Source organism: Athene noctua, chromosome 1 (genome assembly GCF_965140245.1).
Source record: "Athene noctua chromosome 1, bAthNoc1.hap1.1, whole genome shotgun sequence".
Classification (NCBI taxonomy): Eukaryota; Metazoa; Chordata; class Aves; order Strigiformes; family Strigidae; genus Athene; species Athene noctua.
In genome coordinates, this window is record NC_134037.1 from 63,327,802 (window position 1) to 63,352,083 (window position 24,282).

The 24,282-nt window shown below is 39.3% G+C and overlaps 1 protein-coding gene across 6 annotated transcripts in view; it reads left to right on the forward strand.

The window, feature by feature from the left end:
* Positions 1 to 13,914: 13,914 nt before the first annotated feature.
* The window catches only part of AKAP7 (A-kinase anchoring protein 7), an 89,326-nt gene continuing 78,958 nt past the window's right edge, over positions 13,915 to 24,282 (forward strand). For all 6 annotated transcript variants that reach the window (XR_012632848.1, XM_074896321.1, XM_074896319.1 and 3 more), the window contains exons 1-4: positions 13,915 to 14,170; positions 17,268 to 17,417; positions 18,509 to 18,654; positions 23,399 to 23,535. Coding sequence is in view for 5 of the 6 variants with exons in the window: in XM_074896321.1 (XP_074752422.1) it covers positions 13,987 to 14,170; positions 17,268 to 17,417; positions 18,509 to 18,654; positions 23,399 to 23,535 (617 nt within the window). In the remaining variant the exon portion in view is untranslated. The remainder of the gene's footprint in view (positions 14,171 to 17,267; positions 17,418 to 18,508; positions 18,655 to 23,398; positions 23,536 to 24,282) is intronic.

Here is a 24,282-nt window from a genome sequence, read left to right on the forward strand (position 1 = left end):
GCAATGTACATCTCTCTCCTATCTGTGATGACTATAAAGCAGCAAAAATATTTTTTTTGATGTTTATAAATACTGTTGCATAATGCCACATTGATCTCTGATCATTGTAAAAGCAATTATTTCCTTTGGACAAAACCCTCTGTTCACTAGCACTGAATGGTATTTATCAGTCTTTTTCCTGTTTAGATAATTTGTTCAGTGTTGATATATTTAAAAACATTCAATTGGTTGGAATAGTATCTGCGGCTTCCCATCAAAAGACTGATGGCAGTAGCTGTGAGTCTAAATCTCAAAGCATCACTCTGTAGACTTCCTAAGTGATTAGTACGAGTATTATCACCCTCCACCATCTGGCTATCTAATATGGAAACGATATTAAAGGAATCAGAAGACCTATACAGGCTTCGACACTTCGGACATACAGTGTTTCACAGCAAAAAAAGTGGAGGCTGTGTTTAAAACAACAAGACATATGCTTAAACATAAAAGAATTATTTCTATTTGCAGAGAAGATACACGTCTATCCTCCCTCATTTTAATTACTTGCAAGTATATAAAGCCATACATATGTATACTGCGATAATACAGCTTAGCACATATACGCAGGCTGCATGTTTAGCATGCTATGAGTGAAATCTGTTTAAAATTAAGAGTCTCATTCTGGTTTTGATGTCACCACAATTAGTTGATGTGTTGGATGGATTCTGAGGCTTTGATGCATCTGTGCTTTAAAGGTTTTGAAGTTAAATGCTTTGGATAAGGCAGAATTAAAGAATCATCAGAAATTTCTGTGTTAAAGCCTCACAATCCAATACATAAAAACTCTTGTAATTCAGTGTACTGTATATCTTTGTGTATAAAAATATCCCTTTATAAGGAAGAACAAAAGATACGCTTCTCCACTCCAGGAACATTACATGGAATAAAGAGCCTCTGAAAACCTCCAAAGCACAGAATGCAAGCTTGTGCTGCCAGACAAAAGTGAAAGCCTATCCTGTTTTCTCTCTCCCTGATGTAGTTGCTGTGTCAGATGAGGGCATCAGGGCAGATTCAAAAGTCAGAATGAAGAAAAGAGAAACAGTGCAGAGAGAAGTGTGGTGAATTCAGTCCTTAAAACACCTAGGTTTTCCCTGTGAGAGCCCAGCTTTAGGCTTTTTAATTTGTTTGTTTGTTTGTTTTTGCAGAAGTGCAGATAAAGGCGGTAATTAAAAATGGGCTATCAGATTCCACTCATTCATAGGTGTTATTCTCCAGGGTATTGGGAGCCCTGTATCCGGTAAAGAGGAAAAGCAGAAAAAAGGGAGGTCTTTTCTCCTGTTTCCTCCAAGCTGTTTAGGAAGTTATTTCTTTACTTCTTTCTAAATGGTTTTATTTTTACCTCATAATGAAAATCAAACAGTTTCTTTGCATTGCCAGAGAATCCTGAGCTAGTGGGCTTTCAACGGCGCTCATGTCAGAAAAGTTCAGAAGCCATTAATGAGGAAACAACAAATGTTTTTCTGAGCAGCACAGCTAATAGAATCTGGTTTGGTAAAGATCTGTGAGTTTTCGTCCTGAAATCTCCTCCCCCCCTGCAGTTGTCTCAGGTCCTCCTTTGTGTTCTGTGGTACCTGCTCTAGAAAAAAGAGAGCGTGGACTGCAGCTGACCTGGAGAAAGGACAGTAACAGAGCTGAGCCTACCTTTTCCTCTGCTAAAGAATTATTTTCCTTTCTCTTTTAGCCAACGGTGGGGTTTTTTTTACAAAGCTTATAAGACGTTAATTGTCTTTAAGATCACTATCCTCTTGCACATATGGCTGAAATAATTGGTCACTGACTTCAAAAGCTAAAAGGCAAGGGCTGACAGCACAGTCACATGCACCTTAGGAAACTAGGCTATCAAATTGCTTCTGATATTCTTTTTATATTTTATATTCTCAGTACTTTTGACCACAGTTCTCTGATCATTGGTTATGTTGTTCGTGAGTGTAATAAGTAAAATAATAAGCAGTGTAATAAGTACAAACCCAACAAGGACCATCTTCTTACCCAAAATTTCGGCTTTGCTTTTTTTTCCCATATCTCATGAAAAGAACAAGGCATCTTCTCCCATTGTGTACAGATTACTTTACACACGAAGGCTGCGGATCTGTGTAGCACTGCTTCTGGCAGCAAAGCCAGCTCAAGTCAAGTTGATAGGCTCTGTTCTACTGCTCCGAATCTGATGAAAATCTGCACTGTGCTTTGCATCCACATCAGTTGTGTGAACAGAGCTGTCTGTGGACCCCAGGATAAGGTGGCTCACTAAAATGACCGGGACTAATGAAACCTCCAAATTAAATTTTTTAGGGTATTGTTAATCCAAGTTTTCCCAACATTGTCATTCTCATCTTTTCCACTTCAGTGGTGCAGGGGCAAATGTGCACAGCTACAGTGGGGAAAGAAGCTAGGAGTGGATCTGCTACCAAATGGGAATTAATTTTGAGTCACCCCTGAAGTGTGAAATTCTGACCTGACTGAAGATACTAGAAAGTTTGTCCTTTACTGCAGAGAGGATAGAATTTCATCTTGTGCAGCCACAGCACAAGGGCAAGAATCCAGGCCCTACCGACATCAGGAGTAAAATATCCCATGAATTCAACATCTTGGCACTGAATAAACTCCAATAGTTGTGACTCTGTGCTAGGATAGCAGTAAAATCTGTGAAACATTATCTGTGGGAAGATTCTCCCCTGCCATTACAAATTCCAATCATAATTATGGAAAAATAATTATTAAAGGACCAAAAGATAACTGGATACCACTCCAGACTTAAATGTCCTGATCTTTTCAGAAATTAGTTAGGATACAAAAAACTTTTCATTCTACTGTACCTACATTTACATTCATAGTTTAGGCAAATATTTTATGTAAGTATTTAAACTTTCCTGGTGCGATTTTTAAAAACCAGCATCGATTAATACAAATTGTAATCCATTTTCCATAAAATTGGCATTAACGGTGCTGCCAGAGATATGAACATCAGAAATGTAAACAGTTTGGCAGCGTTAAAAATATGATTTTCCCATATGTAAGAAAAAAATCAGGTGCTGGCGGGATATACAAAGAGAGAGAAGAATTGTCAGCCTCTGTGCATAGTGTTGTCAGTTCCTAATGACCTTCCATGTGCTGGTTCATAAAATACAGGACCTGCTCATGAAGTCCCAATTCTGGCAAAAATTCCTTTTCCCCAAGTAAAGAGAGTAGAGCAACCCTCACAGTGAACACTCAGAAACAAGGCATGTAAAAAATAGCACAAGATAGTTTTGGTAAGAAAAAACACATTAAATACATTTTCCAAACAACTTATTTACATACCTTATCTTCTGGTTTACACACAGATATTTCAATATAGTCAAGAAACTGTAATAAGCTAACTCATTTAAGTGTATCTGTGCTCAGCTTTTACTCATTGTTAGGCATGTACAGTCTATGACTGGAAAGCAAGAACACAACAGCAACAGTGTTTTTTTCTGATCATAAGGGGACAGTATTTTTGGCACAAATTTCCCTGGTATTCCAAAAACTACTGTCTCCTTTCAGTGTGCGAGTAGTCTCATAGTAACTATTCAGCAAGAAGCAGGGGGATTTAACCACTCTTTTCCAGCAAGAGAAGAATCACACACAAAAAAATCTGTGTCCAGCATAATCACAGTAAGCATATACTCCTTTTGTCTGCACAGGACTTATTAAATATTCTCGTGTTCTCATTGTAGAGAGGCAATATATACATTTCCTTTTTTATGGTGTAAATCAGGGAAAGAATATAAAAATGCCACTTTCAAAAAAGCAGATTTAAATAAAATATAAAGGACTTTATCATTCTTTAGATAATTCCTTCTAGTACAGATTTTATTACAGCTTTACATCCTGGATTTTCACCAATATAGATGTCATCTCATGTAATTACACTGGATCCTTTTCAACACTGTTGGATGCAATGAGTCACTCAGAAGTCAACATTAGGAAATATACTTGGAGGAAAGTAAACTTTTCAAGTAATACTATTTTAAAAGATTCAGGAATAGGTATATGCAGGAAAATGTGTCTTTTATGACGTACAATTTACTGGAATTCTTAGGGGTTCTTTTTGAAGTGATCTACTAGTAATTTAAAATGAGATTTTAAAATAAAGGTTTACAATGGGTTATCAGCTCTTTTGTCAAGGCATGAACTGATGGTACTTATCACACAAACAAGAAGTTTTCTTGTCCAGTTTTTGTTAGACAGATTTTTGGTTAGTTCTTTAGTTTTAAATCAGACATGCTCCATCTGAGATAGATAGTCTGGCATATATACAAGGGAGCCGTAAGACAAGCGTTAAACGGCTTAGAAGATTGTCTTAGTGCATTACTAGCTCAGCAGTTGTAAGGATTATTGTTGTTGTTTGGGATTTTTCTCCTGGCAATCTCATAGCAAATAACAGTTTAAAGGAGAACAACAAAGTAGTTTTGCTGGTGCTAGCAGCAATTCTTTTCCAAACAGAAGAAGCAGCATAGGAAGAAACATGGATTCTGTGTCTGCACAGTACTATTGTAATGATGTGCACAGATATTTGAGCTGCTTCTGAATGACTTAACATGGCACTGTAAGCAGAACAAATTCATTAGTGCAGTATTCTCTTTCGGCTGTTCACCCAGCTAAGAAGCACAATATATTCATCCAGATGTACAGCCACAGTAACACAGCCGTCCAGTTTCCAGTACTCAAGACCAGTTGATAAAATCTTGACTAGGTTTCTCTTGGGCTATGCAGACACAACTGATAGCTCCTGTTTAGACATTAAGTTACAAATCCTTCAGAAATAGAAATCAACCTTCTCAGTATTAAACAAAAGATAATTAAGGCAGGCATGCATCAACCATAAAGAATGAAAGTCATGACACCTAAATTGCTTGTTAAAATACAGAAGATGTGGAGGAATTTAAAGATAGGTGACATTGCCAAAGTTGAAATTCTAGAAAAATTACTTCTCCAAAGACTTTCTAAATTACTGCATAGGAGAATTAAATCGTGTTTGTCAAGGCCACAAAAAAGGATGTTCAGTACTTGAGACGTAAGGTGAAGATCTGGACAAGAATTTCAGTAGTAAGGATTATAGGTTATTTTGGCAAGACTGTGTCTTAAATAAAAAGTTCTGCATAACACATCTTACGACAGATTGAGAGAAAAGCTTTGAGGTTTGAGACAAACATAATGCCTATGTGATAGGTACTAACTGACAGGCAGGAGGCTGTGGCTCCTGGTGACTGCAGGAGTATGGAGAGAGAGGACGAACTGTGTTTAATGATGTTGCATGTGGGCTGAAAGCCAGACATCCACAGGCAGACTGACAGTCAAAGACAGGCTGAGATCTTAATTTGAAAAGAAGGAAACACATATGAAGGAGAGAAAGCCCTGGGAGTGATTTTGATAAAGATGGTAACTTGTGCTTTAGATGAAAGAGCCTAAGAAGTGAAGAGTATACAGAAAGGCATCAAGGAGTAAGACAAATCCTCCAAAGGTAATGTTGAAAAATGGGAAAATCATGAGTCAATATTGTCATAATAAAGCAAGAGAGACAAGATTTCAGTGAGAGAAATCCATATGATTTGAAAGATGTCAACTAGCCACTAAGAATAATGATGGAGTCTTGTTTCTGGGACTTGGATCATTTGAGACTTGGGTGAAAACAGTTTCAGCTGTAAGACAGAATCTGGACTGTGGAACATTCAATTTTAGGAAAATTTAGACAGCGAATGGAAACGGCATATGGGTAAGACATGTAACATCTAGAAAAGCAAATACATACAGGCTTATTATCAAAGGGACAAAGGCCCCTTAGGTTGCCAGTTCTCATGGGAAGTCAGTGGGCCCTATCTAATCACTCTCTTGCTCTGAAATCTCCCTAATAATCATTCTAATGACATGGATATGACAAATCAACTGTCATTAGTGGTACTTCCCATGAGTCTCTGGAGTCTTCCAAATACAGTACATAATTGGTAACATCTGCTGTAGGTTCACACAGATTTGACAAAAGTGCAGCTCAACATTTCTTTTGGTAATTCAGTTTGCTTTTATTCCCCCTTGTTCTTCTGCTGGTCCTGCTTCTCTTCAATTAAGGGAACAGGTCCTGGCCATATTACACCACTGCAGGAAAACATGACTTCTTTCACTGAATGCCCCTCAGGTGAGGGATCCTATTACTGCTTACTAACTGTCCCAAAAGCATAAAGCCACCTTTTTCTGGGTATGATTTCACCTTTTTTGAAAGTCTCTGTGCAGCTTACCTGTATCAACCAGCTACGCTGCGAGGAAGGCTATTCTTAGGATTGTAGATACCATTGTGGCAAGACACATCAGAGAGACAACCACACATCCCATAGTATTACTTGTCTGGTATTTTCAATTTGCCTATTATTTGCAATTTTGATGCTTATATGTTTTGCTCAAAATAATAATGATAAAGTTTTTAGGACCCAGTGCAAATTAGAAAGAAAGAGAGCAGTCTTGTCACAATGCTATGTCACATGGAAAGTTATCATACCATTTGGCCAAAACTGAACACAAGCATATCTGATACTGAAATATTTTGAACTCAGTATATGTCAGAAAAAATTCATTGATTCTCTGGCTGCCCACCAGAAGTAGGGTTCTCAACAGAGTGCATTTTACTGTATGGCTGAGCTTCCTCCTTTCAGTGTTTCAAAACATGTAAGAAACTTTCATGACTTCTAAGCTGTAGATTGATTTTCTTACATAGAAGCAAGTTTGGCAAATTCTACTCTTAAAATGAAAATCACCTAGAAACTGATTAAAAATAAGACCTTTTTTTTTCTCTCTTACATGAGTACATGTTCTTGTGGTAGGACCAAATAGCTATTGTGATCAGATCAAATGAGCTACAGTTCTGGAGCCCTGGGGAGATGCTCTTCCCCACCGTCTCCTCGGTTTATACTAACTGTATTTAAACAGCTGTTAGTCCACTTTCACAGATAGATGGTAATGGGCACATGCTGGCTTATAGAGACAGACTGGATGCCTGACAAAATGACCCAAATCTGGTCCTTTCAATAGGGGTGCTGAAAACACTGTTCTAACCAGGACTGAAAGTCAGATTTACCAGTGGAAATATAAATGGATTCCTCCCTTTCAGTTACTGCAGCACATTTAGTGCTACTACATGAGTGAATGTGAATTGAATGTGGCTCTGCAAAAGCCTGCAGGATTGAAGAAGAACTGTAAGAGATTGCCTATCAAAGACATAGCAATGTGCTAAGCTGGAGAATTAAAACCTGTCTCTTTCCCCATTAACCGGAATGTGTTTAGGTGTTTTTGTTTAACTGTATTTGTTTCCTTTATCATGCTCTGTCAAACTACTAGAATGTGGACACACGTCTTTCACTTAATGTAAGTTAAAATAATGATTGTAAATAAGGGAGCTTTAAATTGGTTTGTCCTTGCGACTCAATACATTAAAACCTTGAGCCTCAAGAAGAGGATCAGGAAACTTCACTGTCAGCAAAAAGATGGCGAACACCCTCAGAGCAATACACAGACTGATCCAATAACTGTAAAAGACTTCAGTGACAGAAACTGGATGCCAGATCACATTGCTCCAGGTGTGAGAGGCGGCTAAAACAACGTTAGAACAGAGATCTCTCATTTCTGTTTAGGTCAGGGACCCTTTTCTACTTCAAACAATAAGTTACTGTTTCCCTGAATAGCTCGTAGGAAAGGTATTTTGAACATCACTGTTTTTTTGTTTTATATTTCTGGTTAAATATAAACAGACACCTTAAGAGACTGCTGATGTGAAAGCACTGGGTGAGTTTTTCTGTGTAGTTAGGCCCAGCAACACCAGGGGTAAATAAATTTCAAAATTCATGTGAAACATAAAACAACACAGCTTAATTATTTCTTCCTGGCTAGGCTCTAACTTGGCAGAGTCCCAAAACCCACACTGCGTGAATTTGAGCTTTGCAGCATTAGCCATGGCCATCATCAGGTTCTTCCAACTGGTTGAGGGTTAGTATAATATTTGAGAAAGGCTGTTTTGACACAAGTGTTTCCACTTAGGGAGTAGATGTTGAGTTTAATTATCTGGGCTCCAAAAGGCTTTGCCAGAGCCTGAAATACTGGGCCAGAGCACAAAGCTTTTTTCCTAATTCTGAACCAGGCAATCACAAAATTCAGGCCTTGATCCATTTCACCCAGCTGGAGCCTTCTAACCAACATGCCTAAGCAGGACACAAACCTAGTTGTTCTTGCCATCTCTGTTGTCCATGGAGAGAGAAGAGTATCTCTAGAACAACTCTTACTTATTACGTGAATTACAGTTTCCCTCTGCAGAAGCCTCTGTTTTTATTGACTGGTGAAGAGGCCCAGTACATTCACATCTTAGGCTAAATGAGAAACTGGTTGAAGCTCTGGTAGCACTTGTGAACTAATGTCTCAGCTGCTCTTATGAAGAAAGGCAAGCACACACCAGAAATACAAGCAGAGGCAAGAGTGATCATCTGAACTTCACTCTGTTCTGGCAATAAGAAGCTTAGATTTGTTTCTTTTTGATTGGACTTTGTGCTCTGTAAGAGTACATGAAAGATACTGCCCCATTCCACAGACATCCTAACTTTACAAAAAGTCCATAGATAAAAGCACGTGTTTGAGCAGTATCTGGAGCTTGGGAAGGTAAGGAAGCCAGAGCTAAAACAGAAGCTTGCTGCTGAAGGGACAGACAGAAGAGCAGGAGGGGAGAGGAGAGCAAGAAACCCAGCAGATAGGCAGCTAAGAATCAAGATTTTTCAGTTTAGTCAGTAAATACGTATTTCCCCCACCCACATCTGGAATAATATGAATTTTGGATTCAGAACTACATTCTTTGCTTGCCTAAAACTCCCAGTAAAGTGTCTTTCACTCAAGGAATGCAGGATCTAGTGTCTCAGCTGTATGACTTCCGCATGTAGTTGGCAATATTCATTGCATTCAAAATGAAACTGTTTTTTAATTGCAGGCAATGTCTACTTTTAAAATAAAGCACTTTCCCTCCACATAATTTTTAAAAATCTCTATTTCAGTCATAAAATAAGAACAGCTACAGGAAGCTGAAGATTCCAGATCAAACCTAACTGAACCTCTGGAGCTAAAAAGTCCAGTGGGTTTAGTAAAGTTCCCAAAAGAGAAATGTGCTTTTATTTCAGTGCACAGTCTCTCAGATTGCAGATCTGTGAAGGTTTCCTATCAAGCCGAATGGTGTCTTCACTGTGCAGAATGCCATTCTTAATGCTCTCCAGAATGTAAAATTTTTTGTTTAAATCCATATTATACATATTATGAATAAGAGAAACAAGATTGTAGTCATTAAAATAACTTAAAAGTTATTTTCTATTTTATAGTTTTGTGTGTATATAAATATTTAGTAAAAAGAAAGCTATCTACTCACATCACAAAATATGAAGTAGAAGTATTCCGTATTATTTGTATTCTAGTTACCCTATACTGTGGAAAGTTATGTATATCACATTGTTTGATGGAATTTGTGCTTCTGAGACAAAGGTAAGGAAATTAATAGCTTCTTTTAACCTGATGGCAGAGCAACATAGGGAAGACTTGGTTTCTTGACTATAGAAGGATGATGTAACTCTGCTGAAGAATGAAGATTTACCTATATGACTTCTGGTGGATTTTCTGTGCTGACGAGCGAAAGGAAAAATTAGATCAGGAAAGCATATTCTACCCCTGCTGCTTCAAGTATTTAAGAGGAAATATTAAAACTAGCCAATGAGATACATTTTGCAGTACAAATGGGTAAAAGAACTAGCTGTAATAATTGCCTTTTTCAGGGAGCAAGAGCTGTAGGAGTTCAAACTAGAGATTACATCCTAATAATAACGCCCAGTTCAGAGTCCAAGTTAGTAAAACGTGTCATGGACTGTAAGTTAGTGCAGATGTGCATCCATAGGCTTTTGCCAAAACCCATCTGTCCTAGATGCAAGATTTTACATTTGTCTTTGTTGAATTTCATACAGCAAGCGATGCTCCACTTCTCCAGGCTGTTGAGGTCCCCCTAAATCCTAGTCTGTGTGCAGGAACGTGGGATGGGTCCCCAAGGACGCTGCTTGCTCAGAGAGGGACAGCTTCTGCCATCAGGCTATCCTGCATCTGCCCTCCTATTATCTACCACTACAGCTCTGTCAGCACCTCTTCCAGATCTCTTCCATCTTAGGTTCTAATGGGACTGCCTCTCCATCCTTTGGTAACCTAATTTAAAGCCCTCTTTATGAGGCTGGCAAGCCCACTGGCAAAAACATCCATGCCAAACTTTTTTAGGTGAAGACTCTCTCTACCCAACAGTCATCATTCCTCAAAAAGTCTGGAGGAACCTGGAGGTGTCTGAAACAATACCTTGACATTAATAGCATTTGACTGTCTATACTGATCTTTAGCCAGTGTCCCTCACAACAGATCACTATCCAGAGGGTAGCAAGTGAAGAATTGCTGCTCTGGGTAATCAGCTAATTTTTCAGCTGATTCCTACTGTTCTTTTCCCTCCTCCTGCAATTTAAATGAACTGCCTGCGATCAACAGACCATAAAAATATCCATCTACATTATTCCTTTTCACATTAATCTTCATACTCACATTAGATGTCAATCAAATGTAGTTTCTATTCATTAAATACAACTGATAGCATCTTTATGCACTTCTTCCTTTTAGACCAGTTATTGTAGAAACTCTAGCCTATTTGATCTTTGCATTAAATTACTTTATCCCAGGCACTCCCCTACCTCTAATTTTCCATTATCTGTAGTTCTGCAACTCACACTTTTTGTTTCTCTAGCAAATCTCTTAGTGCTACCAGATCATGGTCTATTCTTCACTTATCAGAAAACAAGTTGCTGTGTCAGCAGTGTCAGTAACGAAGTCTTGGTTTGTATCAGTTATGTCCTCCCTTCTTATCACAGTAACCCAAGCTTCCCCTACAGTCTCCATGCTCTCCCATTACAATACCTTCAACTCCCTCCCATGTCCTACACAATATCTCGATATCCCCTTCTGATATTTAGGCCTCCCTGTAACACATCCCGTTCCTGCCCCTTTATTTCCTAACCTCCCACAGTGAGTCATATCCCAAATACTCATAGCTCCCCCATATCTCTTGCTTGACTAAGATAAGACGTAGTATGTATTGATAATATGTACTGTGACCTATCGTGTAATGAGCTGACCAGTAGTCATGGCCAGCACTGTTTCATGGAAAAACATACTCACAGCATTGTTTCTTCTTTCCCTCATTTGGTAGCTAAATGAGTCTCTCTCTTCTCCCAAACCACTCCTTTTGGGAAATGTGTGGGAATGTCATACCTCTGAATCCTCTTACATTCTACTGAATTTGACTGAAGTTAGAGGATGGATTAAGAGACGGTAAAGTGGGTGAGAAGCTAGTAGGCATGGGTAGTATGGTTGTGTAAGCAAAGAAATCTGTAGAGCTGACTCTGCTTCCTCTTTCTGTTAGTGTCACACAGTTGTCATTTTGTGATTGTTTTTTCCTCAAAGGGACAACTGTACTGCTGGGAGGTTAATCAGAAACTATTTATTAAAGGCAAGGCCACAGAAAATTGATAAAGTGCTGGCTTTAGCCCAAACCTAAGCAGGAGTAAAAACCAGTTTCTGCCAGGTACCAGGTCAGTGACTTCTACAAAACTTGCGCAGTATTTGGGCAGGCAGAAAGTTCACAACCTTTTACTTCAGCTTTCTAGTCCTCAGTTGAAGGTTTCCCTCCAACACCACTTTTATGACTCATAGGCATAATTCATGGTAGCTGTTACCAGCTCCAGCTGGTTCCTCACTTCCCCTCATCCTGGAGATAGTATATTCAGTCAGGCTTGTCATGAACCCGAAGAATGCATCTACATATTAGTGCTAGGCTAGGGAATATTTGTTAGACACAATTTTAGCTTCTCTAAAAATGCATTGTGTTTTCAATTGTTAAGAGGACTACTAAACGCTAACTTTATCTAAACATTGCATTGGACTCCCCTGTCAACTGTACAGACAGAAGTGTTTTTTTCTAGAGATTTCTCACTGAAGATTTCTGAGAAATACCTGTTGATTTGGAGCAGTTCCAGATCCAAAACCGTTTAAATTCATATATTTAAAAATATACTTAATACCAAAAGACTTTCTCCCAGTATTTGATCCATAGCTCTATGGAATCAAATTTTTATGGAAGCATTGTACTTGCCAATGCTAACAGGCTAGGAATCATAGAATCATAGAATGGCTTGGGTTGGAAGGGACCTTAAAGATCATCTATTTCCAAACCCCCTGCCATGGGCAGGGACACCTTCCACTAGACCAGGCTGCTTAAAGCCCTGAACAACCAACCTGGCCTTGAACACTGCCAGGGAAGGGGCAGTTTCTCTGGGCAACCTGTGCCAGTGTCTCACCACTCTCACAGGAAAGAATTTCTTCTTTACATCTAATCTAAATCTAAACTCTTTCAGTTTAAAACCTCGTCCTATCCCTACACTCCCTGATGAAGAGTCCCTCCCCATCTTTCCTGTAGCCCCCTTTAAGTACTGGAAGGCCACTATAAGGTCTCCCTGGAGCCTTCTCCAGGCTGAACAACCCCAACTCTCTCAGCCTGTCCTCATAAGGGAGGTGCTCCAGCCCCCTGATCATCTTCATGGCCTCCTCTGGACACCCTTGAGCAGGTCCATGTCCTTCTTATGTTGGGGGGACACAGAGCTGAGCACAGTACTCGAGGAAGGGGTGACCACTTAGGTATTTAGTCTCTTAACAATAGCTGATACTCAGATGAAATGTGTATAGCAAGAAAAACTGCCCGCAGCCTCATCCTAAGGCTTCTCTTGGATCCCACAGAATTTGGACTACTCCGTCACATCCAGCCTTTGGTCTGATATCCACAGGTCTATGCAGATGTAAATACTGTGTGAAAGGCAGTGAAGGCAGATACAGCATGAAATGGGTCAAAACAGTGGTAAAATATTTCCAAGCAGATTTTATCTCTCAGAAAGGGAAGGCACAGAGGAGCCAAATACGTGAAGTGGCCTCATTTTTCGCTCATCTCTCAGCTTCTTACAGCAGCCACGCAGCTTCCTCCCCATCATGGCCACTCTATTGTATTTATCTGCATTTGCCATCCCTACTCTCTTTAAAAATGCAACTAGGAGTCTTCATCTACATATAAGCAATTGTCTCCCTCAGATCTGATCTATAAGCACAGACCGATGTGCAAAAAGCACCAGGTGACATTTGGCTTGGCTTCTCCCACAGAACGCAGCGACAGGATTCGGCTTCCATGAGGCACCCAGTCTCTCCCTAAGCGGAAAAGCCCGCCTCTGCCTCCCATTCCTCGCCTCGGAGAAGCAGCCTCTCCCGTACAGCCGAGGCCGATGCCCAACAGGCGACTGCACGGCCACAGCAGAGGCGTTAGTGGCAGCAGTCGGAGGGGCCTGGGCCTGCGCGGGGGGACTGCGTCAAGCTTAGAGCAAATTTAGAGCCCGACTATCTATTCTCCCCCAGACCGCAGCCCAAGATGTTAATTACTGCTCTGCGGCCCGAAGCTACAACCGGTTATTTTGGGGAGACACCAGCCCAAACCACCCCCGCCGGCTGCAGCCCTTTTGTGGGACGAGGGCTGGGGCAGTGGCGTCTCGTTAAAGCCCCGAGCGGCGGCAAGTCATGCGGGCGCGGCTCTGACGGCTCGGGACACGCTCTCTACGCGCCTCCACGGCGACCGGCAGCGCCGCCCGCCCGCTGCCATGACAGACCGAGGGAGGCGGCGGGTGGCGCCGCGCCGCGGCGGGGCCCGCCTCCCGCCGTGCCCGGCGCGGCGCACGCTGGGAGCTGTAGTTCCCCCTCCGCCCCGCGCTCCCGCCGGCCCCAGGGGCTCGGCGGCGCCGCTACCTCCCCTCCGGCCCGCGGCTTCCCGGCGGGCAGCTCCGCCCGCCCTAACCGGGCATGCAGCGGCTGCTGCGGCGGCGGCTGCTCCCCGCGCTGTGCTCGGCGCGGCCGGCGGCGGCCTGCGCCCTGCTCGCCCGGCCGGCTGTGCCCGCGCTCCCGCGCCTCATGGCGCTGCGGCCGGCGGCGGGGGACGGTGGCGGCGGGGATCCCTCCCGCGTAGCCGGCGCGACCCCGGAGCACGGTGAGGAGGCGGCGGGGCGGCGTTGCGCGGGGTAGGGGCGGCGGGAAGAGGGCAGGGGCCTGCGAGGCCCCGCGGCCGCCTCCCCCGCCAGCTCCTCAGGCGCCCGCGGGGCCTCGCAGGCGCCTCAGCGCGGTGCGGACGCCCTCCGCTACCGCGGGGCCTCCGCTGCCGCCGGGCGGCGTGTGGGTCGTGCTGCGAGGAGGAGGAGGGACGGAGGGAGGGGGTTGGAGTGGGGGGGGTGCGACGACGTTGCTGGCGTCTGTTAGGCATTAAACGGTCACGTTGGGCAGGGCGGCTGTACAGGCTACGGCTTGTGCACACCTACTCAGGTACCGAAGGGAAAGAGGCGGATTTCGCAGCAGGGGTTGTGGAGATCGTACGGGAGAGCGATTCAACCTCATTGTGGGCTGTTGCTAAAAAGTCCAAAAAGTTTGTTCCTTTCCGCCACGCGCAGTCCCCAGGTGTCAGTGTAAGCATCAGACCTGGCTGTGAATACTAAACCTTCCTTTTTTTTTTTTTTTTTTTTTTTTTTCCCAAATTTTCTGGGTTTTGTAAGCTTTTTCAGTTCTCTGGCTATATAAACATGAGTGCCAGTACCAGAGGTTCACAATGCCTCGACAGTAAGACCATCGATCTCTATAGCAGCTTTCCGTTAAATTGTCTCCGAAGGATTCATTTGTTATTACACGTATGAACATAAACATAGTAAACAGGGAGCAGTGCCTGGAGGCCTAATCTCACTGTGATCTGTAGTGTGTAGGTGTCAAATAATAGAAGATTACTCTATCTGAAACTAATCTGAGTATGGAAAAGAGAGCTGGGAACGAGTGCAATCAAGTATGTTTTATTGCACCTTATTTTTGTATTCTTTATATGCTAGGTGTATCATGACTTTTTTTTTTTTTTTCTGCTGGAACAGATGACTTAAATACTGGTGAAGATCAGCAGCCACTTAAGCAAATACAAATATGGGAATAAACTATATGTCTGTTCATATATGAAATTCAGGCTAATATAGTTAAGCATGCAATGAAGAAGAAAGAGTTTATCCTATAATAACTTGATGGTCAAGGAGTTCCCATGGAAGCTGATTTTGTTAGTTTTCAGTTTACCAACAGTATGTCAGGAATTTTGAAGAATCATGTTTTTGCATTGGTTTAGTGATTACAGCACAATTCTTGAGTTTTGTTTCTGATTTCTTTAATACCTACTTCAGAAAAGGTGAGGAATGGAGATTTTTGCTTGGGGCACAACCTGTGGAATTTAGAAGCAGTGCCTGTTCAGTTCAGCTAATTGATTTGAGAACGGACACTGTTAATCACTAGCTGTGACTTTGCGATGCCAATCTGCTACTGTGAGCAGACAGATTTCTTCAAAGTGGCACAAGTTTACTGCTTTTTGAGCAGACAGAGCAAAGGAAACACATAATCTGCAATATACGCCCCTCGGATTTATTTGAGTCTTTGTTCTGCAGCTGATTCTATCTTAACAAATACCCTTTGCTTCCAGCTGGTTATGATTCTGCATTTCTGAATCTTGTTGATAACTTTTCTGCCCCAGACTGGCCTACCTGTTTATCATTTTCATGGATTTCTGTCTTGGCCTTCACTTTGAGACCTCTTTGAAGGAAGGATTGTTATTTTCTGTATGCTTGTGGATCACCAGCAACAATCTGTTTTGTGTGAGCTTTACTTTAATCTAAATGTTAAGTAATAATTTTATCATTACTTTAACATCTGTTTGTTGTGCATGGTCCTTTAATGTCTGCAGGAGGAAGAAGCAGCAAATCTAAATACTTTGTTTCTTTTTAATAGCCTCTGGGATAAAGTTATGTGTGAGACCACAACCACAGAGTGATTAATGCCTCCCTACTTTATACTGGAGTGAATTAGCATTTAAACAGGTTGTTCTTGTCTTCCCTAGCATAAAGTGATATATGCAAGAAACACTTCACAGAGTGATAATCCAGATTGGGTCTATAGTACTGAATTTTTACATGTAGTGTAGTTTTGCATGCCACAAGTACATAATATGACTTTTGCTGCCAAGTTTTCCCCTTGGGCCAGATTTGGGCTATCTGCACTGGTCACAAGAGGAGCTTTGAAAGTGTGTTGTCTGTAGTAATGAGCTGTCCTGGGATAAACTGCAATTCTGACATAAGGCTTCTTCCACTACAGTAGTCCCATTGTGGAGTTGTCCCAAAAGAATATTGCTGGATGCCTGGTTATGTGCACATTTTTTGCTGCTAGAGAAGATTTTACTTTTAATTTTTTAAGGTACAACTGTCAGTATTAGACTTTACTGATGCAGAAACATGAAGCAGACATAAAGAAATGGCTCATACTCAGTACTCTTGGGGAAAAAGATTTTTTAAAAGCTTATTAGTGGAGATTATTCTGTCATTGTAGTATTAATCTGAGATAGAACTTCATGTTTATCTTTATACATACAAGATGAGTTTTGATTTATATTGGTTCCTCTTTAGCTGAAATACTAGAAGTCAGTTTTTAGATCAAGAAGTTTAGATCATTGCTGTCTATAACATACTGTACTGTGTGGGAGATGCAGGAATAGAATAATCATCTAATTCCTGAATGATATAGTCAGCTGAGAACTCTTTGTTACATGTGGAATGGTAGGATTCCCTTCCTGCTCCTTTGTGCCTCATTTTCAGTGTGTTTATGTTGGAATTCATTTGACAGTGTTTGTCTGCACTGAATTTCATATGCCGTTACTGTTATCTGAAGTAAACTTTACGTGATGTCCCAAGACTTTATCTTTTTTGTGTTCGGCTCTAAATATCTCTTCTTTTGCACAGAATTGCATTTGCTTAGAACTGAACAAGACCATAAGTTACTAAATAAAGAGAGGCTGAACTCCTTTTTTTTTTTTTTTTCTCTTCACCATGAAGTGTGGAAGTATTTTTGCTGATAAGTTGACAAGGAAGAAGAGCAGAATTCTTAAGGGGGTTATATGTCAATATTCATTTGCTGATAATTAGAGAAATGTATACTTGGTATATTGCTTGTGTATAATGTCTCAGCTGTTTATATAAAAAACCTAAAACTCAGTGTGTTATTTTAAATATTTATTACAGATGGGCTGGAAAATGTACAGCAAAAGAAAATCTTTAAAGAGAATAATAAAAGGACACAACAGAGTAAAGAGTCATGTCCTGCTGATTTGGTAGAATCGCTGATGGCAGAAATGCCGTTTGTCGACACAGATATTGAAGATGAATTTGTTAGTAAGTATATTAAACAGAAGTAGTGTGGAAGCATAGACACATCACACACCCACTTCTTGGTCCTGCCTGTTGGCATGCACAAGTGGTCTGTGTGCATGGAACAGAGTCTCTGGGCAAACAGGATCTGGTCCAGGGCCTCTCTTACTAGTACTCACTCCTGCAAATACTCGAGCATGTTAAAAAATTTACTGTTTTGTGATCCATTGCAGCAGTGAGTCACAGAGTAAAGATGTCTCGTATGTCAATTCACAGTATTGTATATGAGCTTCTCATGTGGTGGCTTTTATGAGCTGTCTTCCAATATGTGTATTCCTAGAGTGGGGCTGGAAGTGCTCCTCTAATTGGACAGTGGATATCTGAAGCTGGTCAGGTATGGGTATGTGTCAGACCACGTGGTGGGAGAGGGTCTGCAAAGTATTGAGGAAATAAGTTGAGAGAAAAATAGTTTATGGTGCAAAGGAAGAAGTGAGAGCACACACTTTCCTTTCACTGTGTTGAAAGGTGTCTTTGGGTATGGAGGAGGTAGAGAGTAGATATGGCTTGGATTAAATTTTCTTCTGAGCTACATTCTGTCCTTGAACTATAGGTTGTCCAGTCCTAGTTTAATACAACCTTTTCCTTTAATAATCCTATGCATTATATATGTGTGTTTTATTATATTATATATATATATATATATGGTTTGTATTTCAATATGCAGCATGTGTGGGATTTTTGAAACTTAATATTGGCCCTTTTGCTCTGAAGTCACGTCTGTGTTCAAGTGTAATCAATTTGCAGGCCTATTATGCTACAGTGTGAGTTGGCTGAGTAAAACATGGTAGTTTGGAATCTGTGTGTCTGTGTTAGCAGTTTATAAGCCCTGCTTAGAGGTGTAGGCTGTTAGCTCAAGTATGATACTCCACTTATAAGACTACATTAATTCAGGTTGGAGTAGGATCCCAGTCAGACAGTCTAGAGTGTGGGCAGATCAGATGACTGGGAAGACATACCCTAGTTGGTTAACTGAAGTCCAGCTTCTCCTGTTGGCATGATAATGTATTTTTATTTAGATTTATCTGTATGCTGAAAGTAATTTTTTTTTTCTTCAGTACATGCAACCTCTGAAAAAAATTCAAAAAATAAAAGAAAGAGAACTGCTGGGAAGGAAATTGAAGACAGCAGTGAGAGAAAGAAGAAAAAGAAAAACCAGTATCGGCCTAATTATTTCATTTCTCTTCCAATTACTAATCCAGAGGTGATATTCTTTATTATACTAATACTTCAACAGTTGCATGTGTTTATAAGAGCAAAATAATTTTTTTCAGGCATTTTTAAAGGATCATTAGCAGCCTATTCAAAGAGTAACTTTATATAACATTTTTGTGAATAAAATTGCTTATCTGTAAAAGACTAGAGGAAAAATATTTATCTTTTTATTCAGTTTGTTGGTCTTAATGGATTTCATGTTAGTTTCCCCTCTGTGCTGTTCTAGTATATTGCTTATTTTGTCATTCACTTAGAATAAGGAAGAGAGACATTCCTATTTAATTTAGTAAGAAAATCCCTAGCAATATTTTTAGCTCTCTTTCTAGACAGGAATTTAAATTTGTATCTGTTGCTGTTTTAATTAGGCAGTTTATAGTTTAACATTTTCCAGTAAAACTGATTATCTTATTTAAAATTCAAACAACCTATTGTTTTAGTGAGATGTGTTTAGTGTTCAAATGAATTCAAGAAGTGCCGAGAGCGCTTTAAGAAAATACATCTTCTTGTAGTTACCAGTGTTGTCTCCTTTATCCAGTGAATGAGAAAGATTTCTTACATGCTGTGCGATGTCTCTGGTACAGCTTTGAAAACTTTTGTGTCTGCAAACAAGGACAGTAGGTGCATTATATTTAAAAAGTTAAACCCAACAGTTTACCACAATTTCCAAACTTATTTTTAATACCAAGAGCTCTTTCCAGGTGAATTTTAACTCGTCCTACATCTGTACTGTCTGTTCTCTGAGAAAGTCAAAGATTAAGAGAATCTGAAGTGAAAATAAACCAAAGTAGATTTGAGAATTACAGTGCAGTCTTTTGATTCTTCAAAACATACTATGTGAAGAAAAGGTTGTAGATGCTGTTTTATAAGATCCAGGGTAGCCTGACATGAATATTGTGGGGGATCTTTTGTGCCATTTTACTCTGAAATATATTTTCTTCCCATCTGTTCCATGATTTACCAAGTGCAAGAATAATGTAGGGTTTATATAATCTGATAACTGAGAATTCCTGTTCACAATTATTATGTTGAATGGCTGGTTGAGTGGAAAAGTCCTAACTACGCATGCTTTTTTGTGTCATGTATTTAGTCTTACATAATTTAGAGGTAAAGGAACAACTACATTAAATCTCAGAGCATTTGAGAATTCTAGGACTTTGCTAGAAAGTTTTGTTTATACTTTCCTTAGATGTAGAGTTGTTCTGAAAGTAGAAAATACACATTGGAATTTGTATAGGCAACATTAGCCCAAATTTAGACTTAAACCACCTGGTTTCTTGATAGCCAGAGGGAATCTGGTAATTACTGGTAGTATTTCAGTTAGTAGCGAGAGTCCTTTCTTTTTTTGAGGATCTGATTTTATTCCAGTGAAGTGTTTTAGGCGTTAGTAGTCTTGCTTCGTATTTTATGTAGTATTTTAAGCTTTACACAGAGAAACATTTTGTAATGAGGGATATTTCTGGAACATTTAATGAACTGTTCCTCTTGAAAATTAAACAGTTTCCCTGTTTTCATTTTGAGTATGTTTTGAATCTTCAGAAATAAAATTCAATGTTTCATTGGTTTTAAATTTATATTAAACTTTGCATTATTGTGTAAAAATGGCTAAATGGATGATTATCATTTTATCCTTCCCTGGTAATTTTTTTAAAAGTTACGTTTCATCTAATGTGTTACCAGTTGGTAGGTTAGCCTTTCAGGTCCTCCAGTCTTGATTATAATTATATTTAATCTGTTAAATTTGTAAAGCTTACAGTCTTTATATTCACTTCCTAGTAGTATTCTTGCAATAAGCAAAACTAAACTGTTTTATTACTCTTCAGAATAACATATTCCAAGTAATGGGAGAGGGGACAGTGAAATCAGGCCTTATTTTGGAGCACTTTTAAAAATAATCTGGGGGGAGGTAATTGTTGAGTGTAATGTGCCTTCAGACATTTCTTTTAATTAAGTTAGGAAATCTCAAGTTAAAAGAAATAGTCAACATGATAACAGTTGACTGTAGCATGAAACTTTGTAAGGTAAATAGCAGGTTAAATAGCAATTTAAAGTTTTTATTTATGCAGTGGTTCATAACGTTGTACAGAGAAGCAGAAAGAGCCCTAGTTTGCTTAATTAACATTCAGCATGCTCAGCTGTTAATTGCAATTTAGATTTGTTGAAGAAAACAGAATGAACCTGAAGTTATATTATACATTGTGATGGCACAACTATGCTACAGCTATTGTGTTACATTCTGATCACATAACTTCTGGGAAAGCATGAGGAAAGTAAATTCCCTAAATTCACAAAAATGTACTTGAAAACTTCGTTTTTTCTTTCCCAATAGTATAGATTGTATAGAATGTTGTTACCTAGCCAGAGAGAGGGAATATGCTCGGTCTTTCTTCTATTTTGCCTTTATCAAAAAGGCAGCTTATTTCATACTTTCCTGGTGTGTTCAGCAGTATCTTGTCTCTGGAACTGCTAACTGGCCATCTTTGGAATTAATCCTGTCCCAAAGGTATGTTATTTGTTAGGTTTTTGGCTTCGTTTCCTAATGGAGTTTATACAGGTGTGAGCCTGCCTACCTGTTTGCCTTGTTATAACCCCATTATGTTTTTGTGGGTTGTGAACCTGCTGTGGATCTTCAGCCTGTTGTCCAAACTTTGATAAAAGAATTGGCATCTTGGAGGTACTAGTTTCCACAATTTCATTGGAATTACGTGAAAGAGAGAGCCTTGAAAGAACATGATTGTATTGAAGGCTGTAGTGTGAGTGTGGTGATTATCTATTCTTGTAGACCAGCCAGCTGATGAATGAGTATCTGCATGTTTGTTAGCCAGTCAAACCCTTATAGCTGAAAATCAGTCATGAAGTGTGTTGCTTCTTGCCCAAGCCAGCAATGAACTGGAGCTGGAGGTATTTTAGGACATGAGTAGGAAGGGGCGCAGAAGTACTGCTGGAGGAAACTATATGGGTAAAGGGATCTGGGATATTGGCTGCTTACCTGAATGCTGAATAACATTGATCTTTTTCAGAGCTAGGATGGTCTTACCACTGTGATAACACAGTTCCAAACCCATCTGTATTTTGAAGGGCTCGTACGCTTACATTTATATTTTTTTCTTTGCCAGCTCACAAGTGCAAATTAAATTTAGAAGCAGTAGTTGATAATAGAATGAAATTGTAATTCATATGATAGCTGATTTCATTTTTAAGATCTGGATTTTTTTATTTATGGGGATAACTGCATTTGCTCTGGTTTATAAACTTAAGTAATTCTGCAGTCAATACACTATAATTATCAGGGATTACATTTACCATTTCTTTTTGCTTAAATGTGGGTTAAATTTCTCCTATATCTGAGATAGTAACAGTGTTCTTTATCCAGGATAAGATCAGTTCTGACATATGAAGGAAGATGGTCTTATTATAATGTGATTTATGATTAAAATATTGGTGCAATTTTCTTCATACCTTACCTAAGACACTTGTGGGTTTGGCCATATCGCTTTTTTCTGGCAAGTGGCTTTTACCATCCTTCCTCCTTCCCACCCTCCTAGAGTTGGTTCCTTTCAGTTATAATTTGGTTTTGTTTATATCTATGGCACGTTAGGTAAACCTCCTGAATGGCAAAACTCCTCTTAAGAAATTATATAAAAGAAAAATACTGACCACTCCCATTAGATTCTGTTTTTTTTTCAGGAAATCTGTGTTTATTGTGATTAACAGAGCTACCAAAATATATTGAGGCTTTTTTTTTTTTAACCTAAGAGCTACTTGTGCTTATGTTATAAAAGCCAATATCTACAGAATATTTGTGAAGCATTCATCACAGAGTTTCAAATAGAAAACTTCAATCTGATTTTATTTTACATGCTTCTTTTAGATTTTATACACCAAAGCTGCTTTGTCTGTAATGTCTTTGCTTACCATGCTTTAAGAAATAACTCATTTTGTCAGATGGTCAAGGTTATTGGATTTGATTTATTTTCCACTAACATAATCAAGAATTGTTGCAGGTTTTTTGTGGTGGGGCGCTTTTTTGTGTTTATTTTTTTACATCACTACAAGTATCATAATGGCAAGCTCAGTAAACATTTTGGATATAATTTACAAAGCACGCATAACCATACAGGTAATTTTCAATGAAGAAAATATAATTCAAATAATTTAAAAGAAAAGACTGATGAAGTTAGAACTATATACATGTTGTGTGGGAATTCATTAAAATTTTTGAAGCGAGTGTATAAATTATATGTCTATTGGACAGTATAATCAGAATTGTAAATCAGTTATCTCTACAAATTATTTACTGAATATTCCTGTTTTGTATGTGCCCAATCCTGCAAAGATCTCTTTTTCCAGACACTTGGAAATAGCAATGTACATAGCAATGTACAAGTTTAGTAAAGCGGGCAGAGAAAGTCCTTGAAGAAGCCTTTTATTTGGATTACTGGCAGTGTGAAACGGGATGATCTTAATCTGCTCCAGGAATTTATCATACTTATAGAAGCAAACTCCTGTTAAGATGTGATGGGGAGTGTCCAGTGGTTTATTAATCACTCCATTCGTACCCACTTTGGGTTTACTCGGGTCAATTAGCACAGCTTTGTCAGAAGATAAAACTTTCTTCTGCTACAGTGGTTTTTACATAAACGTTTGAGTTCAGTTTGTGTGCTTTCTTGTTCACTTGCATGATGGGATACAGTAATTGTAATGGCTAACTGTTGTTTCTGTGTCTGTCTTCCCAGATTACTAGCAGTATTCAGGCTGTCCAAGATGCAATAATACAAAAGGATCAAAGGCTTTCCAAAGCAATGGTTCGCTCTGGCTCATTGCATGTCACCATGTTAGTGATGCATTTATCCAATGAAGAAGAAATTAGCATGTAGGTATTTGGTGTTAAATTATATAAGTGTTTTTGCTGGAGGAGTTAATAAAAAGACAAGAAGGGGTAACTGATGGTTATTTTTTGCAATACACAGCCCTACATTACTAGAGTTACTGAATATATAATTCATGTTGTTCTTAAAATGCTAATCTTAATAGTAACTTATGGTATGTCATGAGCTCTGAACAAAATAGGCTTTTTTTTCCCTTGCATGTGTCTTACTGTGTGCTGAACTTGCATGCACAAATCTCATGTTTTGCTAAAATAGTTATTTTAAAGCATTGTTTTGATATAGGGGATGCTGGACAGGTTAACAGGGTAATTTTCAGAATTTCGTAGTTTAGCAGATGTTATAAGGCAAATCATTAATCGTCCCTGAAAGACTTTAATGAAATAAACCTTAGCTCCAAGCTAATGCCTATGCAGTTATAGTTTGGGTTTTTTATGTCCCTAAATGAATTTATTATGCTCGAAATTCAAGCACACTTAAAGAGAGGTGTCTGTTAGGTGTTATCAAAAGTATAATTTTTATATTGCTTCAGTGATATAGCTGATTTTTTTGATCATATAAAAGATAGAAAAAATGTGGAAAGACGTATATATTATATAATGATGTCATGTATCTGTTAGATGTGACTATTTGCTTTATAAAAATGCAGTTCTTTGGTGTTTTTTTACTGTTTATCATATGCTGTGCTGTCATCTGACAAGCCTACTCTAACGTACAAGTTCAATGGCTAATAC